The 21,430-nt window shown below is 43.3% G+C and overlaps 1 protein-coding gene across 1 annotated transcript in view; it reads left to right on the top strand.

Moving 5' to 3' along the window:
* The window catches only part of arid5b (AT-rich interaction domain 5B), a 53,539-nt gene extending 33,891 nt beyond the window's left edge, over positions 1 to 19,648 (top strand). Inside the window, exons 5-10 of the mRNA XM_011603139.2 lie at positions 4,449 to 4,612; positions 5,654 to 5,921; positions 8,821 to 8,873; positions 9,524 to 9,621; positions 16,787 to 16,997; positions 17,173 to 19,648. Coding sequence (XP_011601441.1) covers positions 4,449 to 4,612; positions 5,654 to 5,921; positions 8,821 to 8,873; positions 9,524 to 9,621; positions 16,787 to 16,997; positions 17,173 to 19,170 — 2,792 coding nt within the window. The 3' untranslated portion in view covers positions 19,171 to 19,648. The remainder of the gene's footprint in view (positions 1 to 4,448; positions 4,613 to 5,653; positions 5,922 to 8,820; positions 8,874 to 9,523; positions 9,622 to 16,786; positions 16,998 to 17,172) is intronic.
* The last annotated feature ends 1,782 nt before the right edge of the window (positions 19,649 to 21,430 follow it).

The following is a 21,430-nucleotide window of genomic DNA, read 5'->3' on the forward strand; positions in this document are numbered from 1 at the left end:
AATGTTTCTGGGTCGCAGCTCCAGTTTATCTGGTGGAATAAGACAGAAAATGTGGGATGTTTCATCTTTAAAACGGCACATATGGGTTTGTATTAGCGTGAACGCTGCACTCGTGGTTATAAATCCTGAAAGCATCGGTCAAAAGCTCAGAAGAACCTTTAGACATTATATTCCTGTGTAGTGTAATGTCACCAATGCGGTACTGGGAAGCACTGGAAGCGATATTTTAAAGGGTGTTAAGCCAAACTGGCCTGTTTTAAAGGGCGGAGGGAGGTTACAAATGTTTGATTAATTGGCTCATTTTATTCAGAAATTCATGAAAGATCCAGCTTTAAAAATGACCTTTAATCTTTGAGATGATTACCTCAAGTGATTTTGTCTGTTTTGAATCTTCCTAATCTTCTCTTTTTCTTGCTGTTATATTGTTCCAGTGAAGTGTAATATCTGTTCTCCAGATTGAAGTCTACATTTAAAGGTTGCGTCAGAGATACCTTTGTATCCTGATTTGTGAGGTTTTTATTAACCAGGCTATTTGTTCAGTTTTATTTACTCTGGTTTTCCTTTCTGACAGGTGGTGTTATTGTAGAATATGAATCCTGTGAGTCATGTTCCGGTTTTATTCCCAGTAGGAAAGTCCCCTTTCTGCAGATCTATTGCTTCATTATCAGGATTTGTTTCTGGATACATTTAAAAAGCATCTGCTCAGTGCTTACACTGCTTAAATACTGTCTGCCATCTCATGTTTTACGAGTGGCTGTAAATTTCCACTTGTGACCCAGCATTAAGCCACTTTCTTTGTCTGTGTGTGTTTTCTCATGTAGGGTTTCATTTACTCACCTACAGCATATCCAGAAGCTGCGGTCACAGAATTTCCACACATGACTGGAGTTCACTTCAGCCTTTTTCCAGAACTTTACTTGTATATGTTGTATTTGTAGCTTTAAATTCACGGCCGACTCGCACCGAAGTCTTTATCTCTGAGGTATGAGTTATTTACGTAGGAGGTGAATCACAAGTGTCAACTTTAATCATGCTGGATTCACTTCTGTCCTCGGGACACTGTGTACTGTACAGACGCGTCCGTGGATTTCAACACATGTTACTTTTGGCTGTGAGCTACACAGATAATTGCAGAGTGGGTGTCGAGTCTTTAGTGAGGTGAAAAATATGCCAAAACATGTTTTTTTCTAAAACTAATGTTTGTTCAGGTCGTGTCTCATTCATTCCCACCTCCAGCCCCCCCCCCCTTCCTCGTTCACCTCTTCATTTGGACCTTGGAGCTCATTATGCTGCCTGGAACTTTAGAACTTGAGAGCCTCTAAGAAGTCAGAGTTTGTTTTTGTAAATCACATAAGCGTTGGTTCAACAACCTCGGGTCCGTTAAAAAGTGTCATTAAAATGATGAAGGTAACTGGGTCAGACCAATAACTGACATTTAATAATATTTGTATACTATACAATTGCATTTAACCTTTAGCACTCTCATGATTGTGTTTTAGTCACTTATCAGTTGATATTCATGTAAATAGTGTGGCAGGTCCATAGTTGTTAGCATGTTGAAAAGTTGAAATATAACTTTAATTTAAATTATGTAACTTAAATGTTTGTTTTATCTACAAACCAGCCAAACTCAACAATGACACTAAATGCTAGACTGGAAACACTTTTAAACCTGGTGTGACGGACCACAGGTATTCTACTGGGAGACCACTAACGATTTCACAGCGGTGAAGCTACGGACGCCGCAGCTTCCCGGTGCACTCGCTGCCATCAGTGAAATTCTGTCCAAAAACACAAAACATGCCGGAAAGGAACGTCATTCCGTTCTGTTGTTGTTCAAATATTTAGAAAAATGGCCGCCTTTTGACCCACTTTTTTGACAGGTAAAAATACACCATGAGTCTGTGGTTAATTCTGACAGATTAAACTTCTAGTCAGGCCTTTTTCACCCCCTACGAATGTTTAAATAAGGAGATGAAATTGCTGCTATTCAACTCCTACTGAGCCTATCAATTTAGTCACTTTTGTTCTGGAGATATGAAATTAGTTTGTCAATCAAACGGTGGAATGTGCACCATCAGAGGAGCGTTTAGCCCTTTAATTAGGGTTTTTGTATCCACCGTTCAGAAGTGAAGTCACGCAGATGTTGAGTCATGCTCTGAGTCCAAGCATCAGTCCAGGGCTCCAGTCAGTCAGTCAGTCAGTCAGTCAGTCAGTCAGTCTCCAAACTTTTTCACCATCGTGACAACAACCGATGGACTCACGCAATATAAGGATGACCCCCCCGCCCCCCCCCCCCCACCCCCACCCCCCCCACATATTTATATATATTTTTAATTGAAGGTTATTTGTGACCATGAAGCAGTTTCCTGCATCAGGAGCCTACATTGACAAAAACACTCCATGCCCACAGGATGGCAAAAATACCCCGCGTCCAAAGGTGCTGAAATAAAAACACTCCATTTTTATAACTATCTGTTTCTAAAAAAATCAATCTGCACCGTCAGTGTGTGTTTGATTCTGTGTTGTTTTAAAGCTGATGACTCTTCGCTTATGCAACACTGGCACTGGGAGAGCAGCCCAGCGGTGCTGCACAACTCCTGCTGCAGAGAGACTGCTGCACTTAACCTTGTTTGTGTGTGTGTGTGTGTGTGTGTGTGTGTGTGTGTGTGTTTGTGTGTGTGAGATAAAAACCACACAAATGTGCTCCTGGCTGCAGGTTTCCTCTGGTATCTGCTCCTTGTCACCTCTGCCGTTCCTTCATCGATAAGTCGATGGATTAAAGCTGCTCGGCGTTGCGTCTGTGTGTGTGACGCAGCAGCGATTTTCTGTAATTGCAGCATTTTCCTTTTGCGAGTGGCTTTTGACCTGATGAAAAATCTAAACAGACAGGCAGGTTATGTAACTCGGTGAAGGATGGGGGGGTAGGGGGTGGGGGTATAGTGATTGGACTAAAACCAGAACCGAGTGTGACCTCACTCGATCCCATGTGACATGAGTGATGTCAATAATTTCCTTGGAAGCATAATGTGCGGATTTGAGTACTCTGTGTTTGTGTGATCCTGTTCTTCTTATTTTCCTATTTTCTGTATTCAGTCTGTTAGCAGATAAATAAGAAGTGTGTGATTTCTCAGTATTAGTGAGTAATAACAAAATGGGCCCAGATATGAGAACAGTGTAGGAAGAAACACACCCAGCGCTTTCTAAATAAAGATTAGAGTGCTGAAAACTTGTTTTTAGTGCCAAAGGGATGACAAATGCCCTTGGAATTTTCCACAAGTTGTTTCTCCTCAGCGTTGCGGTTTTCAGAATAACAACACCAAGCGATAGTTTGCAGAGTCTCGATCATTTCACCCCTGTTCTCTGGTCCAATCGACTCTGGCGTTTAGCAGTTTTCTTGATGGGAATTTGAGCTGACAAAAATAATCGCTGAGCCTTTTTTTGGCAGAGAACAACCTTGGATCTGATTTAATTGTCATTGCGAGGGGAGAATGTGGATGTTGTAAAATGTGTGACGGTATACAGGGATTATTTGAAGTTCTCTATTTTTCCTTTGAGCTTATCTCTGTTTGTGTTGCTGCATTGAAGGCGAGGCTTTCTGCCAAGAAGTTACATTACAGTCATGGGTTTGACATAAACGTGGGTGTACAAAGGACACGGAGAGCTTAAATACTTTATTGTGTGTGTAATGTGAGCCGGGCAATTATATCTCCCAGCCTTTGAAACGGAGAGCTCCTATCAGGCATGTTCATGTGTTTTTAATTAACAATGCTGAGCAGGCTAAACAGGGAAGTGAAGCCGCAATGATCATTTGATGTCCTTTATAATAATGCACTTCTTTATGATGCTGATAATGAGGTGATAACTGTGGCTTTCCTGCTGTGAACAACAATGCATAAATAGCCATAAATGTCGTTGTTTGATTAGCATCTGTGTCAAACATGGATCCCAGCAGAAAGTGTTTAAAACAACATCCTTATTGTGGATTTGTAGGTTAACAGCTTCTGTCCTTTAGCATTATGCTAACTGCTGCTACCGTGGCCTTAAATATAATCTCAAAAATACATCTGTCTTTCAATGCCCTTCCTTTTCAGGCTAAATAGGAGCTTGAGGAGCAACACACTGGAGCAATTTGGCACCCTGCTGCTCCACTCAGCACAATGTTGTCCTAATCCACTTAAAAAAATAAGAATAATTAGCTCCGGACTAGCAAGATTGTGAAATTCCATTGCCTGATTGTAAATGTTGTCATTGCCTTTGTCTGCTGTTGCCAGAGTGCAAATGCAGTTTTGGCTAAAGCGTTTTCAATTATTCTTGCAAACGGTATTAAGATACTGTGAGGATCAGAACTATTCACCAGAGAGGAGTGACGGTGCACAATTGGACTCATTTCTCCCCTTAAATAGCACAATGAGCGCTCACATTGTCACCATTTCCCTTTGCCTCAGCTCCCAACCTGAAGGGGCGACCTCGGAAGAAGAAGCTGTCCATCTCTCAGAGGAGGGAATCCCAGGGTCATGCTCAGGGTCAAGGGTCATCAGGATTAACCCCAGGGTCAACGGCAGGGGCAGCATCAGACCCCTGCAGCCCAGAGACCAAAACTACTTCCAAGGTATGACACCATTCAGAACAAAATACGGTGCGATTTCTTTATTAGTGTTGGTCAAATCATTTGTTTAAATTGGCCCGCTGCCCCTATAGGATTGTGGGTGTTGTAGTTGTGTTGTAGATACAGCAATAGTCATCCATTGTTTAGACAGAGGCAGACTAACAATACTCATTCACTACTTTTATTTAATCTAAACTAATCATTGGTTGGTATTCTTTTTATTTCTTATTGCACCAATAAAATATTTAAAATAATAAAGCTGGTGGGTCACTTTAACATTAGATTTTGCCCTTGGTCAACGAATAATGGAAGCCTGCAATTATTTTTGTTGCTATAGATTAGGATTAGTCTGTAGATTATTTTATATATTCTAGATTATAAAAAAATGATCTTGGTGTTTTTTTTTCCCCAAGTCAAATATTTAAGTTCTTGTTACTCTCCAAATGCTACCGGTGATTATCGGGTCATCTCCTGATTATACTTTTATCCCTCCTTGCACTTCTAATTTGTTTCCATCAGACTGATTGATTAAATTGATAAGTCGTCCCTGACAGCACAGTCATTAAACATCCCTTATTCCCTCTCTTCCTTCAGCAACATAATTGTCAGCCAGTTGAAAAAGGACAACCTGATCTCAGATATTTCACATTTTCTCTGAGCTGTTAAGGAATCTGTTAAATACGGCCCAAATCCGGACGTCTGACATGGTTTTTCCGAGTCTGGCCGCACTGTTTATCTGACATTGGTTGTAATATTGAAAGCGAAGGATATATCTTCCCTAAAAGCTCCTCCACTGCTGTTATTCCTGTGACCTTGGAGACTTGAATCAATATTATTAATTCTCTTAGAGAGTCACAATAACACGCGCCTAAAATGTGATGACAAGAGAAGCTGCTTCATTGATAATCAATGAGCAACTTCCTCTGTGGCCTGCAAGAACATTTGTTTGCGTTGGGCTGAAATACATTTCGTCAGGTCAGACGTGATTAAAGATTCATTTTTCTTTAGAGGTTAAGGTCACAATCAACACTCGTGTCTCTGCAGGTCAAATGTAAAACGCTGCCCAACGGAAAAATAGCGGGCAAACACAAGGCCGGCAGTATCAGCAGGAAGTCCTCCACTGAGGAGAAGGAGCGAGGGAGGGACAAGGAGAGGGAAAAGGAGGAGAGCAATGACAAAGAGGAGAAGAAAGAGGAGGACACGTCTGAGGAGGATCGGGCAGAGGAGCAGGCGTTCTTGGTGGAGCTCTATAAGTACATGAAGGATAGAGACACGCCCATCGAGAGGATCCCGTTCCTGGGCTTCAAACAGAGTGAGTAATGTTCGTTTATTTGTTCATTCATTCATTCCTTCATTCATTCCCTCACTGTCAACACCTTAAACACTGGAGGACACACAAACTAGAGCTCCGCGGTGCATTTTACAGCCTCTTTGGCTGCTTTCCTTTCTGAAAATATTCTCCCATATTTGCGATTTACGTTTATAGATGCACATCCATCACGTCAGCTGAAGCGCTGAAGCCTCTGCAGGAAACATCGAGCCTACAGAACAGACGCTGCTTTGGTTGAATATTCTGTTCATTTCTGAATAAGTGAGGATCAACACGTGGGCATTAATGTTTCACTCCTCTCGCTTGAGGTCAGCTTTTATTCCGAGGGCATCTCCAGCTGGAGGATTAAAATGATCAGGGGTGACGCGTGCAGCTCAGTGGATGAGTTAATTTTTTATTAATGCGTTTTGGCCCTAAAATGTGTCTCTATTCTTTTGGCTTCCCTGAAAAAAACAAATTAAAAAAATGAATAAATCCACTTGTCTTTACGTTGACTCACATGTTCGATGCGGTGGCTCAGATTGTTTTCCAATCCTTTAGTCCAGACTTGATTGTCCCCAATGATGGAGGTGATGATTCTATAGATGGTTCAATTATAGGAAATATACACCAGCATTTGTCCTTTGAGTGTGGGGGAAAACTAAACTAAGGGAATCATTTCAGCATGTGGAAATTCTAAAGTTCTCTCTGCTGAGAAAATTCCCATCTAGCGTTAAATGACTCCCTGTCAGAGCATATTTGTGCTTTCTTTTATATAGAGAGACTATCCTCACCCCTGTCAGAGGGTTTCCTGTGAAGGCCAAGAACGTCCTCTAACTGTTAGAACATCGCATGTATGGCAAACACGTCTGCTCCAGATAAAAGATTTCTGATATAGGTCGGATGCTTGGATTGGACTCGGTCGTGCACGCTACAAAAATGCACCCTAAGAAAGGGTGCAAACTGAATTCTGCACTGCACCTTTGATCGACGCTGTCGAGGGCTCCCAAAGTCACGTTTTGAGATCTCAGTTTGTGCGTGTGACAAAGTCAAAATGTCACGTGATGAAAGCGTTTTGTTAAAGTGGCTGTTTGTGGTTTGGAGCTTCTCTGAAACAATAACGCGAAGGTGAAGGCGGCGACGCCTCCACTCAGATGTGCTACAGACCAGGTCATCGCGGTGGGAGAAACAGGGGATAAGCACCCCCCACAGGACTGACTTCACATTGGTTTGAGCTAAAACTAACGTTGTGCACGTGCCAACTGTTTTACATATAGTACATGCTTTGAATCTGAAGAGCAGACACATCATAAGCGAGGCCCTCATTAAATGTTGATATCATGCTGTTTAAACTTCATCCTTGGCAGCGAGCACACGTCAGCGCATGTAGAGGAGGGAAAAAAGGAAACATCATAATTAATACAACAAACCCTCAGATGTAATCAGACACGGTTTTCCTTCTTGCTCCCTTTAACCTCGCTACAAATGCATTAAAGGATCAGAGATTTCACTTTGCCGTCTTGGAAATGGGAATTTCAGCTGCGTGAGTAAAAAATATAAAAAAAAATATATATTTAATAAATATATAAAAGTTTTACCAAAGCAAAAACACATTGGAGCCATTTTCCAGATGTGCTGTGGGAGGCCTGGACCGAGATCTATACATACATGAAGCTTTACTGATTCATCTCTATTTTCTCCACTTCTGAAACGAGCAACGATAAAACACTTTCTCTCATCAGCACGACTGAGCGACTGTACACGTATGTGACCGCTCCACATGTGCTCCACTGCTCGGACGGCAACATGATTGTAAACGTCACTTCTAATTTGTCCCTGTCGGCCTTGTTGTCTGATCGCCGTGCCAACGCCGCGACGGTGAGGCCGGGTTACGTTCCCGGTTTGTCGTCCTTATCTGGGTGATGATTGGCGAATGAATGAGAAAGAGTAATTGTTAATGACAACACATCTGAGAACGGACGCGTTGTCTTGTTTGCTTTATCTGCTCTGCCCCGTCCTGGTCTCCTGTACTATTGTGGTGATTACAGTCAGTGCATAACAACCTAGTTTAATAGAGCGTGGTTCTGTCTCCACAGTCAGGCAGCACAATGCTCCAGAGTGCTCAGTTCAAACAGGAGAAGCTGCCCAGCTCCCTTTGTTATTCCAGCCGTGCATTGAAAACGGTTGCAGAGTGGAGGGATGGGGGGGAAAAAAATCAATGCTGTCAAATGCGGAGATAGGAAAATGTCATTTTGACAAATGCAAGGCTTTGTGTACGCACAGATTGAATTTTGATGGATCTCTCCCCAGGCGAGGTCTCCTTTTCTTATTTATAAGCCTTCATACAAAAATGTTAAACAATGATGTTACAGAAAGCAAATACAAATGTCATCAGCACAAAAGGTCCCCCGATGAACCTGAGATTCTTTTCTTTTCTGAAAATGTTTTCCCTCAAAGATCGACAGGCATTTGAAGCTTTTCTGAAAAACGCAAGCAGCTATTTTTAGGAAAATGCTACACGAGGCTGTATTTTGATACGGTCTGTCATGGCGTGTTTGCATGTGTTACATCAATGCAAATGAATTTGCATTAGTTCAAACAGAAGCCTGAGTGTATTGCTCAACACTTGAAGCTAGATTTCTCTTTTATTCCTTCAGCTGAGAGTTGATCGGTTATCTAGCATCTATCTATAGTTATTACACGTGTATTACCCTGTGGATGTCCATCTTGCCGAGGGTGAATAAATAAAGCACTGCTTTTTTTAAATTTTTACATCTGGTATTGTTGCTTTTAGGATTTTGCCACAACATGTAGCCTCTGGGTAACACATGACATCATAGCTCTCTGCTCAGGTTCTTTCCCAGAGGCCCTGATTGTCTTGTTTGTCTTCTGTTTCCCACAGTCAACCTTTGGACCATGTTTCAGGCTGCTCAGAAACTTGGAGGATATGAGCTGGTAAGTGCTCACATGTGCTGAAATGCATTCTTTCGCTTTCATCCGGGTCCCTCCCTCCATCCATTCTGTCTTTCTTTATGCTGAAGAGAAGCCACATTTAGCAGGAACAATGGCATAGTGTCTCAGAACTCCTCAGATTAGCACAAATTAGCCAAATTGCCCATTTCTGTCCATGTTAGAGACCTGTTTGATCTGATGTGGTGTGTGAGTTACTCATTCCCGTTCCTTCATTAGCTGGTGTGTAGTTCCATTTAAAGATTCCATTTAAACAGGATATGATGTGCTTTAAAACCCCTGATGCTGTGTCTGCAGCAGCTTATCTCAGGTTTCATGTCAGAGCTTTATTTGATCTGTGCTACCTCGCTGTTGTGAGCTGTCATCTGTTTTAAAATGAGGAGTTGTAGCTGCAGGATGTTTCCTCTGTGTCAGAGGTTCTTCAATAACTGGAACATCATTACTCAGTAACTCCACTATACCTCAAAATGATGTCAGCCATTTACAGTACATTTCCTCTGGAGTATTATGTTTTGTGTCTTTTGTATGTCTTTTTTTTCTCCCTGCTCATATTTTTTCAATTTGGCTCTTTATATTCTTTGGCAAAAGTTTCGGCTCTTCAAGTTCTCGCTTCGTCTTTTCATTCGTCCCAACAGATCACAGTTCGCAGACAGTGGAAACATGTGTATGATGAATTGGGCGGGAACCCCAGCAGCACAAGTGCTGCCACGTGTACGCGGAGACACTACGAGAGGTGAGTTATCGTCTTCAGCCGTTACACACGACGCTTTATTACCCTCTGTGCTCACGCCGAACACTTCACATCTCTGCCAGCGAGCAAACTCGCCCACATCTGCATCAGATATGATTTCACAATCGTTTATTCATAAAATCAGGAAACAACAAGGCACATATTGATCGTATTAAAACAAATCAGTGCTCACACACCAACACAACCACCAGCACAGCGTAGCTTTTATCACACATGTGAATTTGTGTGAAGACGTTTGTTCCTAAATGAATTTGTAATGAGATTAATTTATTTTATCAGCATTAATTGATTAGTTGTGTAACATTTTGGAACTAATTATGCAGTAAACACCCCCCACGCTCCCCCTCCAACAAACTAAAATGGATTCAACGCCTCAGAACAACCGCCAGCGCTTGAATTATTAATTGACCCACATCAATATACACAATAAAACACTGTACGATAGGTTTGTCAGCGTAGTAAAACTTGTGCATCGTTGTAGGGATGGTGCTGAGCTCCATGTTTAATGTTTCGTGACATAAATGATGATTTGATATCTCTGTATGCTGTCGATCCGACGTCAGTAAACATTCTAAAGTGAGCGCTCTTACCACAAATGACATCTGCAGACACATCCCATAAATCAGTTGGGTTCATATATGCACTGCACACACACACTTATGTAAACTGTGTTATAATACATTCATCTAATCATCTGATCACATCTAACAGTTATTAAGTTATTACCAAAGCAAACATATAGATATGATGCTTGGGGAGAGGTGATGACGGTGTGTTATGCCTGGCCGACGTGCACGGGCACCGTTGTGCGCGGGCCTACTTTCCCAAGGTTGAACAAAAACCAAATACGATCTTCCCAACAAGAGATAACCAGGAGCCAACGGGGCCGGTCATTCTTCCAGTCCTGCGACCTCTCGCCCTCCTCTGAGTGACACACACACACACACACCCACTCGCACGCACGTGCTAGCAGTGCCATGTGAGGGAGGCAGGCAGCCTCTGATTGTGTTCTGTGAGTGAGTTTACGAGCACACAGTACACAGGTTGTGATGCCAGCGATGATTTGTGAAAACAAAGGTGTGATGAGCATGATGAAGAGCGTGATGTTAAAAGTGTTCCGCTGTCAGTATTAACAATACACACGTTAGATTAAACAGGCACAGCTGTTGTTGCGTGCCGCCAGCCTCAGATATGATGCTGCTGGGATGATAACATTTTATTAGCAGACTCTTTTTGATTCTCTTTGGTAACTCGGCGGCGGTTGTGGTCGTGCGGAGGGTCAAATAATGTGGGAAGCGCTGGGGTGTGACTGCTGCTGTGCTGGCCTTTCCCTCTCCAGCCACCGAGAAGGAGAAAATAATGCTGAATCAATACGGAGCAATAATATCCACACTGCAGTGAATATCAGGCCGAGAGGGTGTGTGTTTATAGATACAGTATGAGTGTGTGTCAGGGAAGGAGAGAGAGGAAAGCTGAAGCTGAGCAACTTTCCATTCAGGGGAATCATTTTAGCTGAGCCTGGGTGTTTGGGCTGCTCGGAGGGCAATTAGCCTCATTGTATTAACTCAGCAAACGCGGCCATTCGCTCCACATGATGAATGAGGCTGTTGTGGACTCGCTGAAGTGCCTGTTTGTTCCCCTGAGGTGTCTTTGTTTCCACCTTTAATCATTAGTCAATGTGCCACAGAAATATAATTCACAGGGAACAATTTACAGTATACAAATTGGAGCAACACTGGTGTTTTTATCTCCTCTCTGAAGGATTATTTCTGATTGTCTCAGAGTTGAAGATGGCAATAAATGCTCTAAAAGTAACACATAACAGCTTTTTTACTTTACAGTAAAATGGGCATTCTGGGCTGCATTTATATTCTTTTGAATAAACACTGATTGGCCTTGAATTCTACACATTCTGCTGTAAAAGCCCCAGGAGTAAAACCATAAATAACTGTTTCCTAGGAGATGTTATTGTGAGATGGAGAGAACGAAACAGTCGCAGAATCAACACCGTTCAGGAAGACCAGCACCACTCTATTACACAGATGGACTTAAACAGTCACTGTGTTTCACATCCTTTTATTTGTGTATTTATTGTCACCGGACGTGGTCGTTTGGAGAAAAACCAGCACAGCGGCTTTGGGGACGTTTTAATGATATTTATTTAAACCGTTTTCCAAGATTAGCTGTCACGGCCCGGCGCTCTGAATTAAAAATGAGGTCATGAAAAAGATGGCATCAATAACCTTGAAATAGACTGCTTTTTGCTTCTGTGCCATTTCTCTGTGCGAGCCCCCCCCCCTCCACTCCCCGCCCTGCACTTCATGCTGTTTCTTTCATTATACAGGTCAGCGCCTTTTAACAGCTTCTACATATTTAATCTTGCTGCTCTCCTACATGATCTATGTTACAGAAACATCACATCTAAGCGGCTCCGCTCGTCTCTCTCTGTTTCTGATACCTCGCCGTGCTCTGGCACTCTGATATAATTGCACAACAGGATTGTTTTTTTGTTTTTTTGGGGTGGGGAGATGGTGGCGGTGGGGAGTATCCATGGCAACAGGGAAGCTATTTAGAATAATTTGCTATTTAAAAACTATGAGGTTGTTCAGCAATAGCGGTGGGGGGGGGGGTTCAGCTCGCTTGCTTCATCTGAAACCTATTAGATGTGTTGCAGATGTTCTGTACATACAATCTGAAGCCTGTGAAATATTCTTTGGCTCACCTCATGCAGATACGCTGCACCGTTCTCTTACAGCAGATGCACGACTGTTCCAGTTTTAGCCGACTGGATGTTTTATTGATTCAGGCTTTTTATTCATTGCTCTTTGTATTGATGTTTCTCTTCTGCTGTCCCGCGTTTAGAAAAATACATTAGTTACTCGTAATAATTAGAAAACCTTGACGCAGCTCCTACCCTGAGACTTATTCTAAGAGTGAACGAAGGAGAGACAGCGTCCCTGCAGTCCCTTTAACTGATTGCAAATTAGTGGAATGTGGCACATCGTGTGCCAACATTGTAGCTCCAACATAGATTTCAGTTACTGCTCCTGTGTTCTACAGCAGAAGCTATTATTGGATTATAATGAGGAGTGTTATAGACAAGTGTCCCTGCTTTTGATTTGCACATCTGAAAGGAGCAGGAACGCAGAGGCAAAACAGTGGCCCAAGCTAATAAAAATATAAGATTTATCCCATTATCAGGAAATAAAGCCTGAGTGGTGGAGATGGGTGAAATCCGAGAACGCGGTTACATATTTTCTGTCAGCATTCCTTAACACATGATAAACAATGTCTCAACATGTTATCCGCACAGCCAAATTCTTTGTTTAGCCACGGTTCTTCTGCTGAATCTGGACTTGAGTTTCAGTGGGAAGGCAGCCAAGGAGCTGCATGTTCTTTATGCTAAAATAGCAGGCGGCTATTTTATCCTCCCGGAGTAAATACGGCTCCCCGAGACAAACACCTCCCTGATAAAACCTTAATTTCCCACCATTTTAACAAACCACTGTTGGCTAATTTCTTTATGTGTGGAATTTAATCAAAAACGTTCCCAGCTTTTCTTTCTTTCTTTCCCCGCCGGCAGCGAGGAATCACAAATCGCCACTCTGACATGTGACAGCCGATCGACTGTAGCAGAATCTATTCTGGACCGCTGAGATTAATAACTGGTTCAGTGCCGCAAATGAAATTAATGACATTCTGTGGAGATTTCAGCCCTCTACCAGCGTTGAGAGGGAACATATGCTGTGTGTTTTCAGTTTTTAATGCAGGAGCGTTTCATTATGCAGAATATACACATTCATTTTAAACCGTTCACACCTGCTAGGGGGAACATTTACCGCCAACCACCGCAGCAGCTAATGAGAGCAAACCCCCCTGGGGAACAGTAGAGGTCATTTTAAATCTGGTATTTCCAGACTTGACAAAGGACTTAAGTTTTTCATACATTCCTGCGCTGCCCTCCTGTTTTAGCTGCATGAATAAGGGTCACCTCAAGTGGTTTGGCTTCGAGACAAAAGAAGGGCTTTGAGGCATGAATCCAACACACAGGGACCCACTAAAAATGTGTGTTTATCCCTCAGCTGGCATCTTTTCTCTTTCTCACAGTTCCCCCGTGCTGTGGCCAGTCTTTAACATGCTATTTACACATGATACTATCTTTTCAGTCTTGTTCTCTTTTCTGCAATTTGGCAAAAGGAATCATTTTATTTTCCTGAACTACTCCTTCAGCCCCAGGGGGATGTGGGTTGGTTCTTTTCCCCCCACTAACATGTGAAGCAGCTCCTGTGATCTCAGCGAAACACCAGTTCAAATTAATCTGAGTACAGATGGGAGGGAAACTGTTGAAATGGAACAGCCTGCAGGCTTTTTCCACTTATTTGGTGACTTAGGCATTTCTTGGATTGTAGCGTGCTGCTTGTTCCTGTAACACAAAACTCAGATGAGAGCGCTGCGTCGCTGCTAAAGTCACCTTGTTTTTGCCAACTTGTGTTTTTTTTTTCTCCCCCGAGGGGAAGATGCTTTGTGTGCACTCTATTATTTCTAAAGAATCTATCTATCTATCTATCTATCTATCTATCTATCTATCTATCTATCTATCTGTCTGTCTGTCTGTCTGTCTGTCTGTCTGTCTGTCTGTCTGTCTGTCTGTCTGTCTGTCTGTCTGTCTGTCTGTCTGTCTGTCTGTCTGTCTGTCTGTCTGTCAATTGTTGGATATCAGCAGAAAATAACATGGCTGTTTAAACAAAAGCCTGGTGATAAATTGGCATGAGAGGAAGTTAAGTATTTATTGACCTCATAAAAATGTTGCCTCTCCTGACTTAATGAAATTCGTTCCTGAAACCTGCCAGTGCAACTTGCGCCCCCGAGCGGCCCGAATCCGCAACTGCACCCGCTCTATTGCTGCCAAGCTCAAAGGTTCTCCTCCCTCGCAGGAAATTGCTATTTATATAAGTGGAATTGTATGAGTGCTACACGGCGTGATCATGACTAAGTTATAGGTCATGCTTAACATTTCTGGCAGCCTTTTAATGCCGAGGACTCTTCTGGGATCTCACAGATTTAGAGTTGAAAATAGAAAGAGCAGATCATTCGTGCAACTCGAATATTCATTGTTAACCATTTCTTGAAACATATGTACATTTTTAAAAAGTGTACTTTTTAAAATCTACAGGTATTTAATAGGTGAAACATTACATTGGTCTACCAAAGTAAAGGAACACAATTAAAATCCTTAACTTCCTGAAAACCGTTTTGACACATTTTTCTGGTCAACAGTCTCACAGTCTTTCCATTTGGAACTATTTGAGGCTGCAGTTATTTCCCGAGCTGAGCTCTTACATTATGCGGGTCCGTGACACCCCAACCCCCACCCCATATTGACATTCCATAAACTTGACCGAGGCCAAGGCAGGCGAGTTGTTCCCACAGATCATTTTGATAGTCAACATTGGTCGCAGTTAAAGTGTATACATGTCAGTTTTCTAGGCTTTTCAGCCCTAATAAGGCATTTCAAAGCCTTGATGTAAAATGCTTTATTGAGTCTGTGTCTGTTCTGTGTGGTGAGCTCCAGATAAACCCCTGAGAACCACTCATGTATTCTTTACTAAAGATTTTAAAAAAAACCCAACCACCATTTAAAGTTAAGCATGCTGCATATTTCATTCAATCTCCTTTCAAGGCTACTTCATTTCTTCATCCTCAATCATTCATTTTTTTCCTGTTCAATAACATGCTATTATCCCCTCGTTTCCCTTTTTCTTTTTCTCTCGCTCCCTCCCCATTTCTCTTTCACAACCTCTTTGCTCTCTGTTTTCCAATAAGTCACATTTAATAGTACATTTCCTTTCTTGGCCTGGGGCCTGGTGCCAGACCAGCTGTATGAAATGTAGTTCCACCGCTCTCCCTGCCAGCACTTTTGTTCAGAGGAAAAATAACAAAAAAATCCCACAGAGCCTCTTGAACTCTCTGAAGCTTTTTTTTCTCTTCTTCCTTTTGAAGAGGAGGCAAAACAGCTCTTGATTCATTGTTTGTTTTACTGCCATGTCCCTTTAAAGGAATACAGCAACCATCTCATGTCGTTACACGAGAAGACCTTATATTTTTTCCTCATGACTGAAAACGTTGTGTTTGTTTCTGGCTTTTATGGGTTGTTATCGTTAAAAAAAAAAGAAAAAAAAAAAAAAAGACAGGAGCTGGAGACATTTTCACAGGAGGTTTTTTGAAGTTTGGACTTTTTCAGTTGTCGTGGTTTCTTCTTCCACAGCCTTTCTTATTTCTGGTCTAAAGCCAGTTTCCATTTTCTTGACTGAGCAATAAAAGTCTTGAATTTTTCCCTCGCTGGTTTCTTTGCGGGATTATTTTACACATGGGTATTTTTATGTTATCCAGATCTTAATATCCTCCCATTAGTTATGACATAAGATATGGAAAAATGACTGGAGAAATACCGAGAAGAAAAATAAAAGAGCAAAAATAGCTTAATTTTCTAAGTTGGAGCGAGCGCAGCCTTCCTGCACTTAATCACATCAAACTGTCAGCATGTTAAAAGAATACAGCATTCCATTACCAGCTGGAACATTTTCGCTGTAATAACTTTAAGGGATTTGCAATTAATCATGTTAGTTTATTAAATGAGAAATCATATGATCTTCTCTTTTTGTGTTTTCTTTTTATTAACAGGCACTTTTGCCTTGGAAACACATGTTGTTGTCTCTCGGTTAAACTCATGCCAAAATGTGATCTGCCTCAGCAGGAGACAAATGGGTTGTTCATATTGCAGATGATTTTGAACCTGATTCCCTCCTAACCAGGATTAATTACAACAGGATTTTAATGGTTGCTAGGTGAAGTAGGCGTTTGATACGCTGCCTGCTTGTAGCCAAGCCTCAGCACATGTGAGCTCTGGTGTTTGCACGCATAATATTTATTCTAATTAGCTTTTCACTCTTGAATTTTTGGGTCCCAGGAATGTGAGGTGAAAATGCCTGAAGGCTGTTTAGTTTTGTGTGCAACTTATCATTATATTAGAATTGACTCTGAAGATATGTGGTAATTTTTCTAATAATAGTTATTGTATGTTACAAGCATGACATGACACGGCGCGGCTGGAGCAGGATCTCATCTGCATTCCTGCGTTCTTCCTCAGGCTCCTCCTCCCCTACGAGAGGCATCTGAAAGGCGAGCAGGACAAACCCCTCCCACTGCCCAAACCCAGGAAGCAGGATGGTGTCCAGGACAAGGCCCCCAGTGCCAAAGTCAAAGCAGTGGGGGCCAAGAAAGTGAAAAGCCCGAACACTTCCAAGTCAGAAATTAAAAATGACAGTGGAGAGACGGTGAAAGACCAAGAACAATCACAGGTCAGTTGCACTTCCTGTTAGTCATTCCTTCTCCATCTGAATTCAATTAAATCCCAATTTAACTTTTGCTTCACCATCAATGCTTGACCCTCCTCTGTCACAGATTTAATGAGAAAATATAGAACAAGTTTATTATCTTGCACTAAATGGAGCGCTTTGCTGTCTCTGTGTGCAGGACTCCAAAGGGACAGAGGAGAAGATCACAGTCGTTAAACAGGACACGTCTCTACGAGATGAACCCATTCTAATAGAGGAAGAGGAGTTGCACCTCACCTTGAAGAAGGAGGAGTCTTTTGCAGTGGAGCAGCCGTCGTCACTTTGCCCAAAAGAGACGGAAGGCAGAAGTCCACCGCCCGGCCTTCCCGTCCGCCCAGGTCCTGGAACTCACCCCGACTGGAGGCAAATCAGTGAGGTACTTCAAGCAAAACTGTCTAGTGAACCGCAAATGGAAGGGCATTTCATTCCTAAAAACCTATACCTGCCTCACCGTTGGGAACAGAACAAAACCTCCGGACACGTTGCTCTGCCTGAACCCTCATCCAGGACCAAAGACTCCATAGAAGGTCATGGTGGGAGAGTGGGTAAGGTGTTACCGATGTGTAAGCAGGAGGAGTGCATAGACTTGAGCTCAGATTCATTTCCGGAGAAAGAAAGTGTCGTTAAGAAGGAGGCTATCCAGAGCACGCCACAGACGGCCTACAGCAAAGCCAGCCAGGTAGTCATGTCCCCGTTAGCCAAAAAGAAGCTCCTCTCCCAGGTGTGCGAGTCCAATCCTTTCCCGTTCACTTCACCTACTCTTCAGCCTCCTCTACCCACTGCTGTTTCATCTCTTGCTGTCATATCGGTGGACAAAAGGGAAACTGAGAAGAGAAAGGTGGAGGAGGAGGTAGTCGGGCAGAGGCAGGGGTGTGTTTCAGACAGTGTCCCAGAGGCGGCGCCCATATTCAGGCCGTCGGTCATCCAGCACGCCCAAAGCAGCAAGTCTCACCAACAGGCAGCCAGAGGTTTGGCGGAGAAGAGCAATCCTGGAGAGCTTTCAGAAAACTACACCTGCCGAACGAGCCATCGCGTCCAGCCTCAACTCAACCCACCCTGGCAGCCCTATCTGCCTCGATCCCACGCCCAGGAGAACGCTGACAAAGCCGGGGAGGCGCTGCACGATGACCCTGGTGCCCAGTCTCGGACCTACGCGGGCGACTGCTACTCCTCCCCTCACCTCCACAGTCTGTACAGACAAACGGAGAACTGTTTGAGCCAGGAGAGGATGGTTGGCTTCCTCAATGGAGAGCGGAGAGAGCACTACGCCAGGGATCGCGAAGGGCAGGCCTTCGTCTGCGGAGGCCTGGAACAGGAGGGTTTGGCTTACAGATCTCACTTCAGCGAAAGGACTCAAACACATGCAGAGAGGAGAGAGCCGGAGGATGAACCTAGAGACTACACAATCTCCAAACCTCTCTCTCATCGGGTATCCTCCTTCTCCAAGCCTTCCTTCTGCAGCCCTCCATATTCCATCTTGTCCCAGGGTTTGGAGTCCCACCCTAAGGCGTGTCGGGTTCCTCCTCTGACCATCTCGTCCCCCAAACAGAGCCCATCAGACTCAATGCAGCCTTTCCCAAGCCCCAAAGCATCTAGTGATTCGTCCCTCAGCAGCCCCGTTCGTGTGTCGAAGCGGCCGCTGGTGGAAACGGACAGCGAGGAGGTCCCGGAGAGGAAGGTCCGTGTGGTGACACCAATTCACCCTGCGAGTGCTGTCAGGCGCAGCGACCCAGAGGAGCTTAAAGCAGCTGAGCCGGCCCACGCGGTCCACCTCAACAACCATCTGCCCGAGGGACACCCAGCAACGACCTACCCCCCACACCACCCAGCACCTTTCTACACTGGCATTTACCCACCTTGCAGCCTGGTCTCCCCAGGAGCCCAAGATGGACTCCAGCAGCATCCAGGCCTGCAGTACCTGAAGAGCCAGTCAGCGGTGTCTCCTCTGGTACCTCCGCTGGCCCTCCACTCCATGATGCTCCACAGGCAGCTGCTGGCCTCCCACCCAAGCCCGCATCACTTCTACAGACACCCAGGTGGGGCAGCACTGTACGGGGATCTGCTGCACCATCTGTACCCTCTGTCCACCCTACCACCACCTCAGTTGTCCTCGGTACACCCCAGCACCAGACTGTGAGGCAGACTTTTTACTCCCCCCTCTGCCTCCTCATCCTCAGAAACTGACTCATCTTCTCTTTCTTGCCATCTCCATCGCTACAGGACTGTGGTTGGGATGGGAGGAAAGCACTGATTCTAAAACTTGATTACAGACTGATAAACTCATTGTTCAGGCAGAGTGAAAATTCCATATTCTTTTTTTTAATTTCATGTATGCATTTGTTTATATACTTTGCACTGTTCATCATTCGTATCACCACTTACTGTACGTCTTTTTATGTTGTGTCCTTATTTGCACAATGCTCATGCGTGTCTTCACCAATCAGTTGCCGCTGTCAGTCACCACAAGTCAGGTTGTTGCTCCGGTTGTGTCAAACGGGCAATAGAGAAAAGCCATTTGTTTACTGCGTCTGAGGGCTAATCTTTTTTTTTTTTTGCTTAAAAACACTAAAAAAACAAACCCATAACTTGACAACCTAAATAAAATTCTTTATGTAACCTTAAGTGTGTTCACCACTGCGCACATTCAACAGCTTTTGTTTAGTGCATTATTGCACCTTGGGCACCCTGGGGTGTTGGACGTGTTTACGTGTTTTCCCTGTTTGTGCCACAGAAACACACCTGGACTCCTTACAGTAGACATTAACAGTCATCACGGTGCTGCATGGAAGTTAATTTTTCACCTAATGTTCAGAGGTGCTGTGTGTAACAGATGTACTGTAGTCTCTTTCTTTTCCTCCCTCCGTTCAGGTTAAAGGTCACGTTTGAGTTAAGATCATACAACTAGAGGCGGTCGTGCTATTCAATCTGCTGACAAATCATGAATGTTTTCTTTTTAAAAAGCTTAAATACTTACTTTTTAATCGAGAAGTAAGTCGACCCCACCAGAAACCCTTTGTGACGGAGACTGTAGCAGCGTGTTTGTGTCTGCGAGGAGCATAATGAAGCAGCTGTCTGCTGCCGAATGCTCGCCACCAGAAATCAGCATTTCATCTTTTTTTGTTCTTGACTTGAAAAGCTCTTTCTCTCCCTCTTTTTTCCACAAACAGACTTTCAATTCAGCGCACCGCAAAGCCTCGCTGTATGATTCGATAGGAATGTTGTCACGTAGGATATAATTGCTTTGCAAATATCTGTGCCTTTCACAGTCTTGGGTTAGCGTTAGCGCAGCAATTGTTATGGTTATTTTTCAGTAGCAGGGCAGAATTATGAACTTACTGTCACTCATGCCTGAAATGCAGCACACAGACGTACGTGTATATGGCACACCTGTCATCAGACACCAGACTTGATAACTAAGTTGAAAATTAAGTTTCACTTTAATCTGTCAATTACCATTTAATCATTAACACTTTGCTCAGCTGCGCCAGGCAGTGGATCATAGAAGCAGCCTGATTTTGTATTTGCTGATGTTGACGCAGGTCTGGTACGTGTCATCGGTGTGCTTTAGGAGCAGTAAAGAAAAGGTACAGCGCTGCGTAGCCTAAGGTGTTTGAGACAACACCTGCTCTGGCTTTTACAACCACTAGAAGTGCTATCCAGGACAGTCGAGATCCAGTCAACCGGTCTGGTGTTCCAGTAGGAGGAAAGAAGGAAAACGCTGTAAACGTGGATGTGTAACACTTAACTGAATACTTAGGTAAAGAGATTAAGTTCTGATTAAGTACTGTACATTGTTTTGTGTAGTTAAACTGGCATTATTGCTGGCTCCTGTACAGATCGTTCATGCGGGATCAAATCACAACACTCCCCCCACTCTTGTCTTATTTCCAGTGTAAATAGCACTTGTAGATAGTGCCATGTGTTATCATATAAACTATTATAATCTGTACATAGTATTAAAAATGGTATAAAAGACGTTATACAATCTAGCTGTGTCCTTGCTTGCTCTGTTTCAAGGTCACTATGATAATATTAGATTTAAAACCAACACTACACTTTAGGAATTAGGATCCATTTTATTTGTTGTTTTCCATTAATGTGCATACTGAGAGTGTTTTTTGATACAGCAGCCATCTGTTTACCGATCATCCAGCTGGCGAGCGAGACAGAAAAAGACATTTTGTATATGGCCTCCTGTATATTTAATTAAAATATTTTACTATCTATGCTCTCCCTTTTGTGATGTTTAACTGCAGATAAATGGCTCGTCTGAACAAACTGTTTAACTCGCGTCAACGTGATAGTTCTTTTTCAGTAAATGCAGTGTGAATTGGGTTTTATTATTGTAACACCATTATGTGGCTGAGATTCCATCTGCCTTAATCTTCACAGCAGTC

The sequence above is a fragment of the Takifugu rubripes genome, chromosome 4 (assembly GCF_901000725.2).
Source record: "Takifugu rubripes chromosome 4, fTakRub1.2, whole genome shotgun sequence".
NCBI classification, from domain to species: domain Eukaryota; kingdom Metazoa; phylum Chordata; class Actinopteri; order Tetraodontiformes; family Tetraodontidae; genus Takifugu; species Takifugu rubripes.